General features: G+C 39.8%; 1 protein-coding gene across 3 annotated transcripts in view; it reads right to left on the bottom strand.

The window, feature by feature from the left end:
* Positions 1-33: 33 nt before the first annotated feature.
* Positions 34-21,344, bottom strand: part of LOC129771136 (E3 ubiquitin-protein ligase RBBP6) — a 57,739-nt gene continuing 36,428 nt past the window's right edge. For all 3 annotated transcript variants that reach the window (XM_055774521.1, XM_055774523.1, XM_055774522.1), the window contains exons 9-10: positions 7,989-9,624; positions 34-1,579 (exon numbers count right to left, since the gene is read on the bottom strand). In XM_055774521.1, coding sequence (XP_055630496.1) covers positions 392-1,579; positions 7,989-9,624 — 2,824 coding nt within the window. In that variant the 3' untranslated portion in view covers positions 34-391. The remainder of the gene's footprint in view (positions 1,580-7,988; positions 9,625-21,344) is intronic.

Genomic DNA, 21,344 nt, shown 5'->3' with positions numbered 1-21,344 from the left:
GTCAGAAAGAAATACTCACTTGTTTTTATTCGAGTTCAATTTATATTTTTTATTTCCATCAAGATAATTGTATACACAATATGGACCATGTAAAATTCAACGAAATGAATTGTTACTTCAATGCTGCACAAAATTTCAATTTACTTCTCATAGTCATGTTAGTGATAGTGGGCAATAACTTATCTAACTTGTATTGTTCTTTCGAAGGAATCTACACTGCTGCTTTCAAGATGTTCAAACTGAAAATTCAAATCAAACTCATGCCTACGGAATATGGTGCGCTTATATTAATCCACCAACATATTAATATATTCCCTTGCACACTTTATTCCATTACTGCCTTGATTTTGCGTTTCCTGTTCTTTCTTTCCATCATTGGAAAATGTCAAATTCATTCTTTGCGATGTTTTCTGTCCTTCTTTTTCTTCCTGCTGGATTTTGACTTCTTGCTTTTTTTCTTCTTCTTCCCACCTGAATCGTCCGAATCGGTTGAAGCCGACCGTTTTGCATGTTTACGTTCTTTTTTGTGCTTTCGCTTCTTCCGTTTTTTGCTCGTTTCCTCATCAGATTCACTGCTCGAGTCCGAAGATGACGAGTCGGAATCTGAACTACTAGAGTCGCTGGAACTAGCAGCCGACCGAGGTGCTTTCGCTGGTTTATCCAGCTTGCTCTTCTTGAATGGCATTTCCAATGGTTTTTCGATAGATTCTTCCAGAGCTTGTTTGCGAACTTCATCCCTTCGATGGGAAGACCCACCCGGACGATCTTTATCCGCTGGCGTTCCATCGCGATGCCGTCGCTCTGGTTCATTCCCGGAGCGCTTTCTGTCTTGAGCTTTCTTTTCGTCCTTATAGTTACGATCGTTAGGGGCGGTTTTATCTGGGCTTCTTCTTGTTCGACTTTCTGCCTTCCTATGTCTGTCTTCGTTTCCTTTCGGATCTCTTCTCGTAGATCTGTCCCGCTCACGGTCCCTTTCGCGATCTCGTTCGCCACGTCTTGCAGATGAATTAGATTTTTCCCGTTGTCCGTCTCGGCTTTTTTCTCTGCTTCTTCGAACCGCTCTTTCGCGACTTCTATCCCCTGAATCTTTTGCCGATCGATCTTGCCCTTTGCCATCAACTCCTCGGTCGGTTCCCCTCTCCTTCTTATCGGATTCTTTTCTTTTCTCAGGAGTTGATTCCCTTACGGCTAGCACGACTCGTCTACCGCTATCCGGACGTCTACTGCTTATCCGTATGTCATCTCGGTGCCGTTCCTCCCGCTCAATTCTCGGCTTTCTGCTAGTTTCCCGTCCATTGCGGTCCACCGATCGGCTTCGGGTCCGTTTCGGAGCCGATTGCTCCGCCACCTTCGTCACGGTGGAGGAGCTGGATACCTTCGCTTTCCGCAATGGGGGTGGCGTTCGCGAGTGCGAGTACGTACTTGAGCTGCTTTCGTGAACTTCAGTTATCTTGCTGCCTAGTCGCTCTTTAATCGAGGTACGAACTGGAGATGCTCGATGCTCGATTTTACCGCCACTCGTGTCGGGTTTTATCTCAACCGAGCGCTCGGCCCTGTCGTCGTTCACAGGGACAGTGACCTGTAGGTAAAAAAAAATCGATATATTATGGGTAATAAACGAGTCACGATTGTTGTGGATTGCAACTGATATGTGTATTGATACGGATACGATCATGAACAGGAAAACATTTAGTAAAAACCTATTCTATAAATCTTAATAGATTCTTAACAACCAACAACCGAATGGTAAGACGCGCATCCGTCGGAATGATCAGAAACTTCTTATCGTCTGGGACGTCAACGAGTCTATTGAGGCTTGGAACATTTAGAATCCGGAATGTATCTGCAGTATGTAATTGTATCTCACGATTAATTAAAGGTACGAAAAGTTTTCTATCCTAATGCAGATAAGGCATGGTACACAAATTCCGTAACGCTAAAAATACGGTTTTTGGATCACCTCCCCTCTCCATGTAACAATAAGTAACGCGAGACATAACCCCGTAACGCAAACATAATCTGTACAGAAAGTTAAAGTCGTTTGAAAAATTTTCATACTAGCTTTTTTGAGTAATGAAAATATAAACGTAAAAAATCGGACATCTACCCAAGTCGGAATCAAATGTACACGAATGTACGGAAGTTCTCTATATTAGTGACTTTGAGAGAACTATCGACGAGTTCATGGAATCGAACAGAGACGAAAAATTATTGCTTACATTTGTTGGGATTGCTGCTACCAAACCATCAAGCTGAGAACATGGGATGGTATAAGTTGTGCCATGTACTTTGTCTAGAGGTGGTCTCCATAACCTTACCAAGATAGGAGCCGATCTGGCGTAGTGGTAACATCCATACCTCTCACGCTGAAGATCACGAGTTCAATTCTCACTCCCAACATTCTTCCAAAATTGGAAGTAAAAAGTGACGAACCAGCCAAAAGTGTTGAAAGTCCCTATAATACAGATATAAAAAAAAAAAAAAAAACCTTACCAAGATAAGGGCTACGTGTTCTATTCCCGTTAGAGGCAGAAATTCCATCGTCAAATATCGTTTTTCTGGCTTGGACTGGTTCAGGGGAACTGTCTAGAGTGTGACGGGATGAGCAAAATGGGCATTGCCAATCTCCAAGAAAAGCCACAAATCCCTGAAACAGCTCCTCTAAGCGAATTGACGCCGCTATAAGTGTATTTGTCCAGTGATATTCGGGACGTAACATAGATCCCATGATCCATGATCCTCCTGCGAGATGGTATGGCTGGTCGCAAGCCTTGAGAGCCGCACTACAAAAACTCCAAACAACGAACGATATACAAAAGAAATTTGAAACATTGTGTATCAGGCCATGTTGTAAGGCGTTAAGCTAAAAAAAATCAAATAACTTTGATTAGAGTTGCATTTTTAACAATGTCGTAGTCCGAGAGTCCCGGGTTTGTCTTAATTATTTTCATCAATGTAAGTTGCATTAAAACGCATTTTCTGATTCATTCGAACAACAGTTGTACGTTCAGGGAAACGTCTCAGCACATCATACAAATGATTTAGCCACTATCAGCGATCTCGCGATACAGCTAACCACACAGGATTTTTAATGTGGTTGTCTAAAATCAAATTTCTTCTCTCGGCTTCCACCAGGCACAACTTTTTCAAAACAAAATGGATCAACGTGAAATTTTTACCATCGATAGACACAGGTTTTCCTAACAATTAGCTGTCAAAAGATTTCAGATACGCCTACTACGACCGCTGCTATAAAATGAACACTGTTTCCGGATTCTGATGTGACACAGGAGTGTGGGGGGTAGCCGCGCTCGTTACGTAACAAAATTCAATTTTTATTCCTAAATAAATTGACGCGCCCCTGTATGCTTGAGCAGCTAGCTTCGATTCTGGGACTAAATTCGAAATTATTCTGTATCAAAGAATAATTAAGCCAGTCATTATAATTAATGTGGATGGAGGAACAGACGAGAATCCTCTTTGGTATGGCGATTCATCATTTTAATCAATTGAATCTTGATGCAATATTCGTTGTTACAAATTCTCCAGAACGCAGCGCTTTCTACCGAGTTGAACGTCGGAAGGCTCTTCTTTTCGGGAGTTAGCAGGTTTAATATTTTCTCATGATAATTAAGGAACTTACTTGGATCTTACGGCAACTTGGATGACAAACTCAAAACAGGGGATCCAAAACTGGAAGCGAAACATTTTGAGTATGCAGGGGAATCGTTTAGCGATTGATGGATATCTTAATATCCCGTATATTAAGTCCGCAAACTCCCAAACTGATAAAGCGGAATTTGTAGGATATTCAGCCGAAAAATTTTCGTCGTCACGTGATAACATCCCAGTACTTTTTGCAAGTAGTAACAACAGGAACTGCTGCATTGAAACAAGGAGTAGTTATTGTTGGAATTTATATAAATGAGAATTCTAGTTCAAGATTCTTCAATCAGTTGCAAATAACATGTTTCTCCATTACATAGAGTACATGTTTGATATAGAAAATATAATATAATAAAATATATAAAATATAGGAGTGCGTTTTTCCACCGAAATATCCAATTCCACTTTTGAACAAAGATCAATTTCTTTAGTCCAAACATCAAATGAACTAATGACGTTTGTCACGATGTAATTGTAGAACATACGGGGATTCAATTTTCCGAATTTTCTCATTTTCTCATTTTCCCTCAGAGTTTTCCGTAAAAGATTCAATTCATGTTTATTTGTAATATTGAAATAGTTTAAATATTTTAATATTTTAGCATTTCACTTACCCAAAAACACTCACATGCCAAATTTGGCTCCATTTGCTTGATTAGTTCTCGAGTAATTCAGAAATTTAGTGTTTCATTTGTATGGCTTCTGTTAAAATTGTAAACAAAGAGCAGCTCGCAAAGGTGCAAAGAGCAGTAAATTCTGAAGCATTCGTTAAAAAAACCAACTAGGATGGTTCAGATGACTGAAATAAACCAAATCAGATGGTTGGCTTAGCAGTATTAAAAAGTAATCCGAATCTGTCATTCGGGAAGTCGAAAGCTTTTTTAGATTTGGAAAAATGAGAAAAAGTACAAGGCCCTTCTAGGTGATTTTAGTCAAACTTTTTTGTTCAATCATTTCAAGGCCTATTTGAAGTCCTCCACTTATTAAGTACATAAACTTGAATTTCGAAATATAGCTTTTCTATTAGTGTCCATCTTTCCCGCCCCAGGTGTCCATCTTTCCCGACTCATTCTTATTTTTTCAGAGATGTCGGACACATTAAATTTGCAAAATATCTGCCTCAAAAACAAATATTATTATTAGACTTAGACTATCAATTTGTGGTGAGATAGCTATATTTTTTGTGAAATTCCCGAAAAAAAACAATTTTTACTGTTCGTCTACACTACCCTTCCCCTATACAGGAACGTCTCGATTATGTCACTGGGCGTTTTTATCACGTTTCCAACCTCCACACCACCAGTGATCAGCCGTATTCACGTAACTTACGAAAAGTTTTGTAACTGTTGGATTTGTAGCGAATAATCCGCATTTCTTTTGAAAGTCTCTCGTACTATTTTCATAAGCTCAGAATCAACAACTATGGATGATTCTGAGCAACTTTCTCTTTGATTGTTTGGAACGAAATGTACGGCCTGTGCCGTTTCTCAAGTTTGCTTCGTGTAAGAATTAGTAATACAGTATTTTATCTCGTCAATTGTTGGAGTTTTATTTGAAGGTAGCCGGTGATACATTTTTGTGACAGCTTTTGCGAATTGAAATTTGTATTTATTCCTTTGGAACGACAAATAGGCAAGATGAATAATCCTCCGAGACGTGAATCGACTAGGTGGTATATTTAATTAAATGTGAGCTTGACTAGTTTTTTAACCACTTCCATGTTATGACTTACTTGACCGGAGCATCAAAAAGTTGGAAATCTAAGATAAGATTTTAAAGATTGTACGTAATTTAGTGGCACCTTCGTCGTTCTATTATAGTAGTGCCTTAATTTTAAAAAGAATTTCGGCGTTCGGAAGCTACAAATATTATTTGTGGTGCAAATTTTTCAACCGATTATCGGGTAATGGATAGTTTCATCCAGGTATATAATTGCGACGAATCTGGTTTACTTTTCAAGATATCTAAACATTACATTAACTCATTCGGAGGAAAGAAAAGTGTTGCAGAAATCATTACTGACAAAACCGAATAACTTTCACATTGAATTCATATTTAACTGATACTCTTAAATGGCCATTGATAATAATTGGAAGATCGAATAATCTTCGATGTTTCAAAGTTTTGTCACTACCAGTGTACTACCGAGGTTCTGCTGTTGCTTGGATGAAACGGAAACGATTTTGTGAATGGTTCCAAAATCAATTTGTTCCGGAAGTTTGTCAGTTTTTAACAAAAAAAAAATACAACCTAAAATCGTTTTATTAATATGATGGTTAACTGCACTACACACAATTTTCCCTGATAACAGCTTTATATGAGCTTTTACTACAAATGCCGAATGCAATATCTATTGCTCAACCAATGAAAAAGAGTAAAATTCGAAATATAAAACTAACTTACCGAGAAAAAATAGAAACGACAATCATGTTAAATTCAGGAGCACTAAAAAACGTTGCAAGATGTATTATTTTGGAATTATTTTTTTTTGACTATTCGAGTCTTGGCACCATGTTTTATTAGCCCCAATCAACAAATCATGAAAGCGACTAGCTGTGATGCAGTTAATAAATACTCTGTCAAACTTGTTTATGGTCCCTGCTCCTGAATAAATGTGTCATAGTGTCACATATTCAGCCCTATTCTGTATTCCGGCGGATTTTCATTTCGTTCGAAACCGTTATTTCATTCGAGTTATAATTTCGCTTTTCCTTAAAAAAACAAAAATAAAAATAATTATAATTCTCAAAATCTAAGATATATCTGAAATCTGAATCTGAAAAACTGAAAACTTCAAAATTTAAATATTTAAAAACTCTAAAATTATGAAATTTCAAAACTTTTAAATTTAAAAATTTAAAACATTAAAAATTAACAATAAAAATTATAAAAATTGAAATATTCAAAAATTTCAAAAATTCCAAATTTAAGATTTTAGAATCACATCACTAACCGCAGTGTATCCTGATTTTTTCTTAACCATTCCCACTAACAACTATCCCTTCCATGATAAACGCTAGGGAACCACGCTATAGAGGCGACCCTTCTGGCCTTCGGGCGGCGAATATCATACTAACATTCCTTCCCCTCCCCTGGTGATTGTAAGGACGTAGCCGGCGTCGTTATTGACCATTCAAAGCTGAATCACCGAAAGTTGCACAACGAGAATGATTTGCTAGTCCCAAGCGTCATTCTGTGTGTTCTCTGTGCAATTTGGTTGGTTCAGGTCAATCACGGAGAGCAACTACGAATTGTACAGTCTACCCAAGCTCAAGCTCGAGTTATAATTTTCCTATTTCGAACGTTTTGCCCATTTAATGTTCAAAGAGAAACAGATCGAACGAAATGCAAAAACAACTCGAACGGAATACAGAATGGAATTTTATCAAGTCGTTCGAAATATTTCGAATCGATCGAAATACAGAATAGGGGTGATTATCAGAATAGAGAATAGGCAAAATTAAAGAATTGAAGATATTGATTTTAAGAAACGTGAAGAAGTAATTGATTGTATACAGATATCAACTCCAAATAACAACTCTGTATTATGTGATCGAATAACATTAGCAAAAGACAATTCATAAAGAATGACAGTAAATAATTCGAGTATAAACCTGTATATCACGTTTCCATTATATCACGCTAAATTTGTTCCTAAGTTTGTGTTAGAGGCGAATGAACTAAAAAGTTTAAAGCCTCTTTAAAACAAGGAATGGAATTCTGAGTGTGATATCATCGAGACGTTACTGTATATAGATTTCAAACAAAACAAAAACTATTCGGTTGGTATGTAAATTATAAGAAAATGCACTCTTACTGAAAGAGGAAGCCCTACGTCAAAAGCTTATTTTTGTTCAAGTTGTCACTGAAAGTCTGAACTTTGAAAACAAGATGCAAGAGTGTATTTCTGAAGAATTACAGTCGAATTGACAGGTCTTATGGCAGAGCGATTTGTGCTTGAAGCTGCTTTCGTCCTTCTATTCATTGGCGACACCACTATGAACATGGTATTGGAGTTCCTCCTAATTTTACTCGTTCTAGCGGATATGGTGTTTGCAAAAGCTACGATGGAGCGAAATAAAAATATGTGAGTACCAAAACGATATTTCTTAGTTTTTATTCCCATAACAATCTTTTGTTCAGATCAACTACAAATATACACATTAGAATAGATCGAGAACTTTTGGAAAGTGAAGGAATAACTGCTGAAATAGTTCAAGAAACAGAGGAGTAATACCCATTTTAGGGCGTTTCACGATGATTTGTATTTTTACTGTGGAATTATTTCATTTTTTTAAAATAAAACCGAAAACATCACTCACCTGGAATCTCTTCAGTTCATCCTGCTGCTTCTCGACCTTCATATCCAGCGAGGTGTTCTCTTCCTCTTGGAGCGTCTCGTTCGAGTACAGCTTCTGGCGATCGACACTAATTTTCTTGATTTCGATCGGCCGTATGGCATTAATCGCACGCGTAAAGATAGCATTCTCTGCTCGCTTCAAAACCTCGTTTGTCACTTTGTTGGAAGATTCATCCTGCTTAACGCTGGTGATGTGCTGCTCAACTGGCGGTTTACGATCAGTGCTGGAGATGACGGCAGCATCCTCATCCAATTCCCATTTCGAAAGCACCGGAATACCGATGAACATGCTTGACTTAACTGGAGAGTTTGTCACCGTGTCCTCCAGATCTGCTTCGAAATCAAGGTTGGCGTGAATATCGAGAATCGAGTCTGATCTATTGATACCATCTGGTATGTGATCGTCCACCCCTACGCCACTGCTGTTCACCATGTCGACATCCTCCCCACCAGCAAGATCCTCGAGGATAGATTTTTCCAACTGATCCCCTTCGTATTTATCTGGAATATCGGAATAGAGATCACTATGATCGTGACTTTCCTCCAGCGGTTGATGATTTGGTTCCTCGTGATCATGGCTGCTCGAGGGCTCCTCTCGATAGGAGAATTCTTCGGCCTCGGAATTAATTTTACTTATGTCGGCTGAACTAGCTGGAAATACGAAGGTATCGTCTAATTCGTTGCATCCAAATTCCTGCGTGGTATCAATCTCAGCCTGTCGTTCGCGAATCAAGCTTTGTTCATTCTCAACGTCCCTCCTAGGAGCATGTTTCGGAGTGGCTGGCTGCTGAGAGCTATCCGCTTCCTCTTTCTCAACCGTCTTTCGCTCTTTTTTCCTCTCCTTCGATCTACGTTCTTTATCTTTTTCTTTACGCTCCTTCTTATGCTTTTTCTTTTCCGCTTCTTTCTCTTTCTTGCGTTTTTTCTTTTCTTTATCTTTTTTCTTGTCCTTCCTGTCCTCCTCGCTCGAATCTCTTTGTTTACGCTTCAGCTCTTTCTCGCGTTCCTTTTCTTTCTCTTTTTCCTTTTCCTTTTCCCGTTCCTTCTCAAGCAGCCGCCTTTCTCTAGCCATCTCGGCTCGTTTCTTCTCTTTCTCCTTTTCCCGCTCGTGATCGTTCCGTTTGGATGACTTATCCTTCTCTGGTCGATCGGGGGTCTTAGAGCGCGCTCGTCTTGCTTCCCGCCGATGATGATCATCGGATTCCTCTCGGCTCTTCTTCTTACCACTGTCCCTTTCTTTGGAATGCGAGCGAGTCGTGTGCGAATCGTGACGATCGTCACGGATAACGGGGGTCAACGCCCGCTCGTGTTCACGACTCTTTGGCGTGTTGTGATACTCGTAGGTGTTCTCTTCAACAGAGGCCTTCACGGGTGTTGCCGGAGCACGATACTCTGGTTCCTGCTTTCCCGACCAACTATCCTGCTCTTCGAATCCAGGCGGCGGAGGCTCTGAATTAATCAAAGCAGGCTGCGGCGCCTGCTGCTGCTGCTGCTGCTGTTGTGTTGGTTGGGGTTGCGGTTCATAGTATGCCATTGGATCCGGCTTCACCGGATGTTCCATGTATGGCGGACCCCGTTGACCATCTCGTGGTGGGTACCTAGTGAGAGACATAGTGCAGAGAGAAAAAAGAAAACATAAACAAAGCAAAAATTAAAATAGTGTTCTATCGGATAATTATGTTGATCAGTGGACAAGGTCGTTGTTGTTGCAAATCAAGTGGATTGTGTTTGTGATGAACAAAAATCTCTGTAGTGATACTCAGTTGCGTAAAGTTAACCTTTGGCTTTCTCAACCCATATATGCTGGTATGCATCGTTATTACCTTGCAGTGCTGCGCTTCACTCAAGTAGCTAGTAGTCAGGATCGGGCAGGTGGCACTGGTATGTTATATGTTGGTAGATTTGAAGCGTGGACCCACACTTGCAATGTTGTCGTTCCGATTTCAGTCATATGAACAATACAGCGAAATTTTATTCTTGGCAACATATTCCGACAAGGATTTCCGCTCAATAATATTAGTCATTTTAAATGTGAATATGGTATGTTATTCGCTTACAAACACATACGTTTTATGCATATGATCAAATCTCAGCTATGACAGGTTCATTTAACTTTCGTTGAGCTCAAACTGCTACCTTGGCTCTTATTTAAATCTAACTGACCAGGCAAACTTCGTCCCGCCCAAAATTGATTTATTCATAAAAATACTTTCAAATATTCACGTTTTCTTACTAAGCGAACGTTCTTGGGTCCAAACGCAGAATTCTCCATTGATTGATTATCTACTTGTGATGATCGGGAAAATGATTAGAACCCTATCACAGTTGCACAAAACGAAATGTGTGTTAAACGATAAGTAAGAGAACGATAAGTTGAGTTGATCGGTTTGGGTCGTATGAATAATAGCGAATTCGTTTTTGTTTAGTTTCAACCTCAGTGCCGCACTAACTGCTGTCAAAACTTTTTTTTTATTCAGTCAGTTTCGCACTCAGTGTCGCACTGGTTCGCCCCGAAAGCTGTTAGTTTCGCACTGAGATGTTTCACGGGTTGGCACTCGGGTTCACCAATACAACTATACCGAACTGTCAAGTTCCGAGTATATTTTGGAAAATCTAAAAATAAAAACTTTGAAGATGAAAAACCTGCAGCTTTTGCTTTTGTATTATTGGAATCGTAATCCAATTCGGATTCTGATTTTAAAAGTATATTCGAGCAGACGGCATTAAGCTACGTGTGCTTTCATTGGGAGGCGAAAATAATGATGGATATTCAGGTGGAATAAACCTGCTTTCAAAATCAAAATTATGAATGAAAATTTACTTTAACGTATCGAATATTTATTTCATGTGATGAAATAAGAGGTTTTTTTCGATATCACAGAAACATATTGAACGAAAACTGCGGCTAATGATGATTTTATATTATAATAGTAATTATTTGTGGAAAAACCAGGAAATGCATCGACAAATGGTTAAGTAAGTGTCAGAACTACATGTTTTAAGTAATAAAACAATATGAAGTGAAAACATTCATTCAAACTTTTATATTTTTACACTGCACTTGGCCCTGCTGATCTGATAGAGAATAATTTACCTCCCAAGCATTAATATCGCCATTAGACGTCGACACTGTACATTTATCGTCGCGAATATAAACAAATCAGACTATATAACGCACACCAACAAAACACCGCATTCGTGAAACTGAAAACGTTTTTTTATTACAGAGTCAGTTTGGCACTGACTCAGTTTTAAAAACGAATTCGCTATAAATGTCATCCGGTCATCGGTCTTTTGTTAATTGGATCTTAAACTGAGTGGATGACGAAATATACCCCTAGTGTTCGAACATTTCTCCTTTGACCCTGTTCGCGACCCACAGTGCGAACGAAGAGCAAGTGGAAACATAAAGTAATACCCCTTCTAACTATCCAATCCTTCTCCCATTCGACCCACTCCCTTCCTTTCAGAACACAGTGTGTGGTGTATGGCACGAACACATCCAGCCCCGAATATACCGCGACGTAAACAGTATATACAGACGCAATGCATAAGAAACGAACGCATACAACTAAATAGGTGCATACAGAAATTCCCTCCCAATATATTCATTCAAATTCCTACGTGTAACCAAGCAACATCGCTTAATAAACCAGTGTTAAATTGTTATTCAAAAGGCTTTTATTCTACCGTTAACGTGTTCCAACCAGTTTTTTTACAGAGTGTAATTCCTGAGCTATCGCTATCGAAATTTCCTTCAGGCGAAGGATCCGGCATCCCTCAATGGTGTGATCCACCATTTTTTGGTCCTTCGAACCGGATCACAACCGGTTTTTTCAGTTGCAGTTGGCAACTTGTGGGATTTTCCATTTGTGAAAAAAGACATTGACTGGTTTTGCTCATAGTGACCGTGTGAAACAAATGAAAAAGTGTGATCGAACAAAGTCGCGCATGGGAGCGTATCGCTTTAACGTGTCCGAACGTGTTACGAGAATATAAATAAAGTGTGCAAACTTTACGAGCTTGTTTGAACGTTTGTGTGACGATTGGGTGTGAAAAATCAAAGTGTTTCTTAAGTAACTTATGCCAATGCAGCACACACCAGTGAAAATAAATCCTAAAGAAAGGATGGCGGATTTGAAAATGCTGACTCATTTGCGTGGCCAAGCGAAAGCAAAAATCACACGCATTCGTAACGTTGTCGAGGCAGCCGCTGGTGCGAGTGTGATTGAGTATGATGCCGCACAGTTAAAAGTGTATTCGCGAAATTTGGAAGGACATTTCCAAGAATGTGTGGGCCTTCATCATCAAATTGTTGCTATGTCTCCGGTGGAAAAAATTGAAGATCACGATCAATGGTACCTCACTTTTGAGGAACAATATAACGAGACGTGCATCCTCGTAGAGAGAATGGTACAATCGATGTGTTCAACCCCAGTGTCCAATGCTCAACGTGTTGAATTGCCACCAATTGATAACCCTCGCATTATCGTCCAGCAGCAACCATTGAAGGCTCCCATTCCAACCTTCGATGGTAAACCCGAACATTGGCCACGATTTAAGGCAATGTTTTGTGACGTCATGCGAGCTTCCACCGATTCCGATTGCATCAAGCTCTATCATCTGGAGCGATCGTTGGTAGGAGCTGCTGCCGGCATAATTGACGCTCGAACTTTGAATGACAACAATTATTCCCATGCATGGGAAATATTGGAGGAAAGGTTTGAGAATAAACGAGTAATCGTGGATACTCATATTCAAGGATTGCTGAACCTCCAGCAGATGTGTAGTGAGAACCCAACGGAACTGCGAGAGCTCATCGATGAAGTAACTCGACATGTCGATGGATTAGCGGTGCTGAAGGAAGAGTTAGTTGGAGTTTCTGAACGCTTTGTGGTAAATCTCATGACTGCAGCTTTAGATAAAGAAACAAGAAAGATGTGGGAAGCATCTGTTCCACACAAAGCAATTCCGTCCTACGAAGATACAATTAATTTTTTGAAGAAACGTTGTGCCATCCTCGAACGCTGCGAAAGTGCACCGTATAGCTGTCCAGCGAGAGCAACCGATCCAGTAAAGAAGCCCATCAGCTTGATTAAAAGTACAGCTACCATCACTGCGAACAAGGACGCTACCTGCAAACTGTGTGCTGGTGCACACCATAACTTCAGGTGTGAGGTTCTCCGTGCGATGTCCGTCCCGCAACGTCAATCCAAAGTAAGAGAACTGAGATTGTGTTATAACTGCCTGCGCAAAGGACATCAAACCAGCAGCTGCAACTCAACCCGAACCTGCCAACGGTGTCAAGGTAAGCACCACACACTGTTACACCTTGATAGATTTCCAAATGTCATGTCAGTTGCATCTACTGACAATCCCAATCCCTCTTCCTCTGATGCTTTGTCCCAACTTGCTACTACCACTTGCTCAGTAAGCGATACTCCACGCCTTGGAAATAGTCTGTTAATGACAGCTGTCGTTAGTGTTTTAGACAGCAATGGTAAATTCTATTCGTGCCGTGCGTTCTTAGATTGTGGATCTCAAGCTAATTTAGTATCATCTAGACTCATCGACACACTGAACATCCCACGCATTCCTGCTAATATTGAGATTATTGGAGCCAACGACAGAAGATCCACTCTGAAAGAAATGGTTAAAATTGAAATACGATCTATGCACAGCAACTTCCTAGCTCATTTGGATTGTCTTGTAACAAATAAAATAACGGGTGTGATACCTTCTCGTAAATTCGATACACGAGTTTGGCCCATGCCTTCCGGATTGCCTCTTGCTGATCCAACATTTCACACTCCCGGTGAGGTAGACCTCTTGATCGGAATCAATTTGTTTTTCAAACTTTTGATGCCAGGTCAGTTGCAATTATCTGATGAACTTCCTATTCTTCAAGAGACTCGCTTGGGCTGGATTGTTGCTGGTTCTATTGATGAGGTCAATCAATCTCAGAGCATACATCAATATTGTGTAGTGTCTTCGGAACCACTTTCCAAATCTTTGGAAAGGTTTTGGTCCTTAGAAGCTGTTGAATCACCTCCAGCACTGACAAATGAAGAGAAAGAATGCGAAGAAATTTATTGTTCCACTACGCGGCGTAACACTGAAGGCCGTTACATCGTACAGTTGCCTCTGAAGGATTCAGTATCTAAGTTGAACAATAATCGCTCCCTTGCTCTTCGTCGATTTCTCATGCTTGAACAAAGATTTAAGAAAAATCCAGAGATGAAACAACAATATGTCCAATTCATTGATGAATACAAAGCTCTCGGCCATTGTAAGCAAATATCTGAGTTTGGAGATACTCCAGAAACGCTAACGTACTATCTTCCACATCATGCAGTGCTCAAACCGACGAGCTCGTCTACTAAACTTAGAGTAGTATTCGATGCTTCAGCCAAATATTCAGGTCTTTCACTCAATGAGATCTTGATGACAGGTCCGATCATCCAAGATGATCTTTTCTCGATCCTTTTGAGATTCCGTAGGCATCGTTACGCCTGTACTGCAGATATTTCAAAGATGTATCGGCAAATAAGTGTTGACAGTAATCAAACGTCGTTACAAAGAATCTTTTGGAGGAAAGAGCCATCAGATCCATTAGAGGTTCTTGAATTGACAACCGTTACTTATGGGACCTCTAGTGCTCCATTTCTCGCCATCCGAACACTCCATCAGTTAGCATCAGACGAATTAGAACGTTTTCCCACCGCTGCGAGAATTGTGAATGAACATTTTTACGTGGATGATGCTTTTTTTGGTGCTGATACTATCGAGGATGCTATTCAGTACCGTACAGAATTGACCAAACTATTGAACTGTGGAGGATTCCCGATTCATAAATGGTGTGCTAACGAAGAAGCTATAATACAATCAATACCGGATGAAGAAAGAGAGAAATATCTTACATTTAAAGACGCAGATATCAACCAGTCAATTAAAACGCTAGGATTACTATGGGATCCAAAGAACGATGTATTTATGTTCCTCGCCAAGTCCGTTTGTTCCTTAGTTGATCCACCTACAAAAAGACGTGTGCTGTCTGAAATAGCAAAGCTGTTTGACCCCCTCGGCCTGTTGTCGCCGATAATTATGATAGCCAAGGTTATAATGCAGCAGATATGGTTAAGTCGTTTGCATTGGGATGACATGATAGATGGGAAACTACTTCAAGATTGGCATAAGTTCCGTGAATCTCTGCATCAATTGCATCAAATAAAAATTCCTCGATATGTGGGCGTACTTGCAGGAAATATCTATGAAATTCATGGTTTTGCGGATGCATCCAATCTTGCATACGGCGCATGTATCTACATTCGGGCAGTGTCCATTGAAAGTGTAAAGGTTTCTCTGCTATGTAGCAAATCGAAGATAGCTCCACTTAAGGGTCTTACAATACCAAGAATGGAACTTTGTGCGGTACTTTTGCTTTCTCGGCTGTCTGCTAAGGTTATCCCCGCTCTCAAAATGGAGTTTAATCAGATTACATATTATTCAGACAGTCAAATCGTCCTTGCTTGGCTGAAAAAACCACCGAATCAGTTGAATTTATTTGTTCGGAACCGCATCATGGAGATTACCAACCAGACACAAAACGCGCAATGGAAGTTCATCCGAACAGAACATAATCCCGCAGATGTGGTATCGCGTGGACAGTTGCCCTCAACATTAGCCAACAATCAATTGTGGTGGAATGGACCGCCTTTTCTTCAGAATCACGAGTACCACATTGAAGAACCCGATCGCTTCCCAGATGATAAACTACCAGAATGGAAGTCTGCCCTGGTATCCACAGCACTTGTTTGCCCAGATATCCTCCAGATCATGACTGATATAAGCTCCTTCAGAAAATTACAAAGAATTGTTGGTTACGTTATGAGATTTTTTCACAACTCGAAGTCACCCAGATCCGAACGAATCCATTGCCAATTTCTTACAATTCCTGAGTTGAAACATTCGATGCAAGTTATTGTAAGATATATACAACACACGTATCTAATCAATGAAATTAATGCTTTGAGATCTGGAGAACCTACCCGAAGGCTTATTGGTCTTAGTCCTATCCTAAATAATGATCTTTTGAGAGTTGGAGGTAGATTACAAAATTCTTTGTTGCCATACGAGGCTAAACACCAGCTTGTGCTACCTGACAAAAACACCATTACGGAGTCTCTCATACGAGCTCTACACGAAGAAAATTTGCATGTTGGTCCATCGGGCTTGATTTCCATAATTCGTCAAAGATTCTGGCTCCTCAATGCTCGAAACACCGTAAGAAAGGTAATAAGATCATGTGTTGTTTGCTTTCGAGCGAATCCACAACTGGTACAGCCAACTATGGGTAACTTACCCGAAGCCCGAGTTGTTCCTGCCGCTCCTTTCGCCAAAACAGGTTTGGATTTTGCTGGTCCAGTTTTCATACGTCAAGGAATACGGAAAACAGTAATCAGAAAGGCTTATATATCTCTGTTCATTTGCATGACCACCAAGGCTATTCATTTTGAGCTCGTGTCAGATTTATCCTCAGCTGCATTCATAGCAGCGCTGCACCGTTTTGTCGCGCGACGTGGTCTCATTGAAGAGCTGCACTCCGATCACGGAACCAATTTTGTCGGCGCTAAATCTGAACTGCACGAATTATACCTCATGTTCAAGGAAGACCAGATGCGGTATAAATTGAATGATTTCCTTCAACCACGAGAGATAACATGGAAGTTCATCCCACCCCGTGCCCCAAATTTTGGAGGGTTATGGGAGGCCGGTGTAAAGAGTACCAAAACACATCTCAAGAAAATTCTCGGTGGCGCATCCTTGACTTTCGAAGAGTACTACACAGTTCTGACTCAGATTGAGGCGATCCTTAATTCCCGCCCTTTATTTGCTCATTCCACTGATCCCACAGAACCAGAAGCGATCACGCCCGCTCATTTCCTCGTGGGGCGTCCACTAACAGCCATTCCAGAACCTATTCTAGAAGAAATACCAATCAATCGTTTAACACGATGGCAACATCTACAGCAATTGAGAGATCATTTTTGGCGACGTTGGTCCAAAGAATATTTGAATACGTTACAGTCTCGACAAAAGTGGACTAAGGCATCGAAGAATGTAACCCCGGGAGTTGTAGTATTACTAAAAGAAGACAATTTACCACCACAATCATGGAGACTAGGAAAAATCGTGAATGTATATCCAGGAATTGATTCTACCGTCAGAGTGGTTGATGTCCAAACATCAACAGGTTTATACCGTCGTCCTGTTTCAAAACTGGCACCGCTTCCAATTGAAACAAATTTGTCCAACGCATCTTAGTTGAGCCCGGGGGGAGAATGTTCGCGACCCACAGTGCGAACGAAGAGCAAGTGGAAACATAAAGTAATACCCCTTCTAACTATCCAATCCTTCTCCCATTCGACCCACTCCCTTCCTTTCAGAACACAGTGTGTGGTGTATGGCACGAACACATCCAGCCCCGAATATACCGCGACGTAAACAGTATATACAGACGCAATGCATAAGAAACGAACGCATACAACTAAATAGGTGCATACAGAAATTCCCTCCCAATATATTCATTCAAATTCCTACGTGTAACCAAGCAACATCGCTTAATAAACCAGTGTTAAATTGTTATTCAAAAGGCTTTTATTCTACCGTTAACGTGTTCCAACCAGTTTTTTTACAGAGTGTAATTCCTGAGCTATCGCTATCGAAATTTCCTTCAGGCGAAGGATCCGGCATCCCTCAATGGTGTGATCCACCAGACCCTTTACAATTTCCTTTTACTATAAATTTCCTAGCACTACAGAAATTCGTCATTATAATATAAAACTATGTTCAGATACAATTCTCGTTCAAGATTCTTCAATCACTTGTAAATAACATGTTTCTCCGTTGCATGGAATACATGTTCGATACACAGAATATTATAAACTTTTTTTTATATAGATAGAAGATATAGGAGTACGTTATTTCGCTTGAAAATCCATTTCGAATCGAATTTTCTGCTCTCCTTCAGAGTTTTCCGAAAATTTTCCGATTCTTCTCTCCGCTATATTGATCTACGGGAAGAGACGAATACAACAAAAAAAGACGGCTCAAATCGGACCAGCGAGTACAAAAGTATCCGCAGCTTGCGTGTATTTTTAATGCCGATTTCCCAAGGCACCTGGCTTTTGGAGTCTATGTTGGGGAACGACATCCTGGTCTGCTATATACACATGAGGAAACAGAAGTGCCCCGGCTTGCGTGTATTTTAGAGATGTGCCATCCGCACCTGAGCTGTTCATCCGAATCGATTCATCATAGGGCCTGATTCTCGAATACACTTCACGGTGGAAACGAAATAAACGGCACGCCATTGAACTACGTTTTAAGAGTTAGTGAAGCGAAGATAATGATGAGTTTTCAGGCAGAATGAGCACTTTTCAAATAAAAAATCATTAATGAAAATAACTTCTTCGTATCAAACTGGTATTCAATGTGAGTGGCAAACTTTGTTTTCTTCATGTGATATAATAATATCATACAAAAATTTAATCTGAAGATAATTTGATATTATAATGATAAATTTAGTGGGAAACTAATCTCGCATCCAGATGTCGACACCGTACCGTTGTCATCGCGAATGTGTTTCATACCGTTTCCACCGTGAAGTGTATTCGTAGTGTATTCGAGAATCAGGCCCATAGTGAGCGGATTTAGGCCGGCTAGCAATCAAAAAACGCAGCTCTCTAGCTCATATCGGAGCTGAAGAGCTGCTGAGCTGCTGAGCTGCTGAGATGAAGAGCTGGGTCGAGCTGTGGAGCGACCGAGCAACAGAGAGTGTGAGTTTTGAGATGCGGAAGAAATATCTATCTCCCGCTCTTCGTGATATGACGTCAGTTTGTTTTCGTTTGTGCCACTCTGATCTTTAGCTTCAGCAGAGATGCCAGGTAGGAAAGGTTTTTTATTTAAAGATATTAAATCGTTCGTTTTTTATTTATATTTGCCATACAAAACATTACAAAATAAAAACATTATTATATCAATAACTGTTTGCAAAATTACTAATGACTGTGGAAACACTAAAATTTATTTCCGTATGCTGAATCAAAACATTTCAAAAATCACCCGGTATGAATCCCTTGAGTTTGTCGTTGAGTTTGTTTTCATCCAAATTAGAATGATAGGGTACTTTGGAGAACATGTAAAATAAAAAGTCATAGGAGGGTTGTGTTCGAGACACGACCGCATAGTTGACGTAGGATTCCGTTAGGCTATCTGTTGTATGCTGATTTTGGATATGTTTGAAGAATAACATTGTTAAACTCTTCGATAATGATTTGGTAGCCCAAAAAAGAGCGGTTTTGTCTGGTTGCTAGGTATTGTTTGTTCACTCCACCAGTGTTCACAACCGACTGATGATAGAAGGATGGTGATTAGTCATTGGGTGACGCGTATCACGAGAGAACACACTCATCAATTTTTCTCACCAGAAAAAAAACCTGTTACTTTATTACAGAGAAAAAATTTTTATATGAAATTTCACGAAGTAACCAATAGAAAAGTTCCAAATTAAAACTTCATTTATATTCTATCAAACATAAGTTCTATTCAGTTCATTGAAACATCATTCTTTAATTTTCTTACTATTCTTCAATATTCTTAAACACTAAAAACACTCGTTCATCGCCCCCAACTTATTTGTCAGCACGTATGCAATCAGCAATGTCCACGCTAGTTATAATGAGCACTATCCATTTGTGCGCGCCATTTGTTAAACTATCGACCACGAGGGTATTAACATGCTGATTTTCCCCAGGTACCTTGAATTTGAAATCTCTGTTAGGGAACAAAAGTTTTCCCTACTTTCATGTATTTGCTATGCCGATTTCCCCCAGGCAGCTTGTTTTTTATGTCTCTGTTAGGGAATACATTTCGGTGGGAGCAAAAGTCCCCCCTACTTTCATGCATTTGCAATGCCGATTTCCCCCAGGCAGCTTGGTTTTGATGTCTCTGTTAGTGAACCGTCGCATGTGTCGTCAATTTCGACCAATCAGAAGTGGGTATTTCCGTTAGGATAGGGGTTAAGATTTTTTAACTGTTCGATAATTAGTTTCAAGTCATATATTATTTTCTTCAATATCAAAAATTGTTATGGAGTGCAGAAATCGATTGACGCAAAAATCTCATCAATCCATCGTCAAATGACTGAGCAATTAGCGTTTGAAATTGGACAATTTTCACGATGTGCTCGTTTTTCGATTTTCAATTTGTACCCCAATATGTTCCCGAAAGACGTAATCCTACGTCAAAAGAAAAATTAGAAAAAAGGGGGTACGCATATGTATGTTTCGCAGTGAAAATCATCAATCAGATCAATTTAACATATCTGAACGATAACATAGACACTCTCTTAATATATATTCGTCTCTTTGTTCACAAACCAAAATTTCTACAAATAATTATATGGCAGAACAACGTTTGCCAGGTCAGCTAGTTTTATCTAAAAATATTGTTTCGACCTATATCTCTAAAGGAAACTAAAGCTGAGAAAAATCACATATTCTTCTGTTGTTAAAGTTCAGCTGCTCTTAATGTGCACAAATTACGTAACGCTAAAAATCCGGATTCCGGACCACCGCCCACGTAACGCAATTTTCTATCTCTAATACACTGTAAGTAACGCAACCTTAATCCGCCTCCCTCTCGTTACGTAATTTGTGCACGACGCCTAAGTTGAATTTGAGCATTCAGTATTTTTTGTATATTTTATGACTAGAATTCATATCAGTCTCAATTTCTATTTATATAAGACCTGTAATACGACACGAATCAGTGCACCCGTGGCCGAGTGGTTAGCGTCTCACATTATCATGCCGGGTGTTCGGGTTCGATTCCCGTTCTGGCCGGGGGATTTTTCGTCAAAGAAATTTCCTTCGACTTGCACTGTGGTCACGCGTATTCAAGAGCTTGCCCCTCGGAATACATTCAAGGCGTGTTATTTGACTTAAGAAATCTCAACTTAGTATTAGCAAATGACGCTAGTTAGTAAATACGTTGAGACGGCAAAAGTTCCACAGGGAACGTTAATGCCATCCAAAAAAAAAAAAAAATACGACACGAATAATTGGGCATTTGATCTCTAATTCTACATGTGTTTCTTCAACACGATAATTTTTTAGGAATTTTTTAAACGATGTTCCACATTTCACACTTTTCTAATGCTTATTTGTTAGCTTTTCAATAATTTTCCTGTTTTAACATGCTTTCACATTGTGTTGTTTTCTAAAATGTTCAATCACAGATCACAATCGCCCCTAAT

This window comes from Toxorhynchites rutilus, chromosome 2 (assembly GCF_029784135.1).
Source record: "Toxorhynchites rutilus septentrionalis strain SRP chromosome 2, ASM2978413v1, whole genome shotgun sequence".
Classification (NCBI taxonomy): Eukaryota; Metazoa; Arthropoda; class Insecta; order Diptera; family Culicidae; genus Toxorhynchites; species Toxorhynchites rutilus.
Note: the sequence above shows the minus strand (reverse complement) of the source record. Positions and strands in the feature narration are given on the sequence as shown.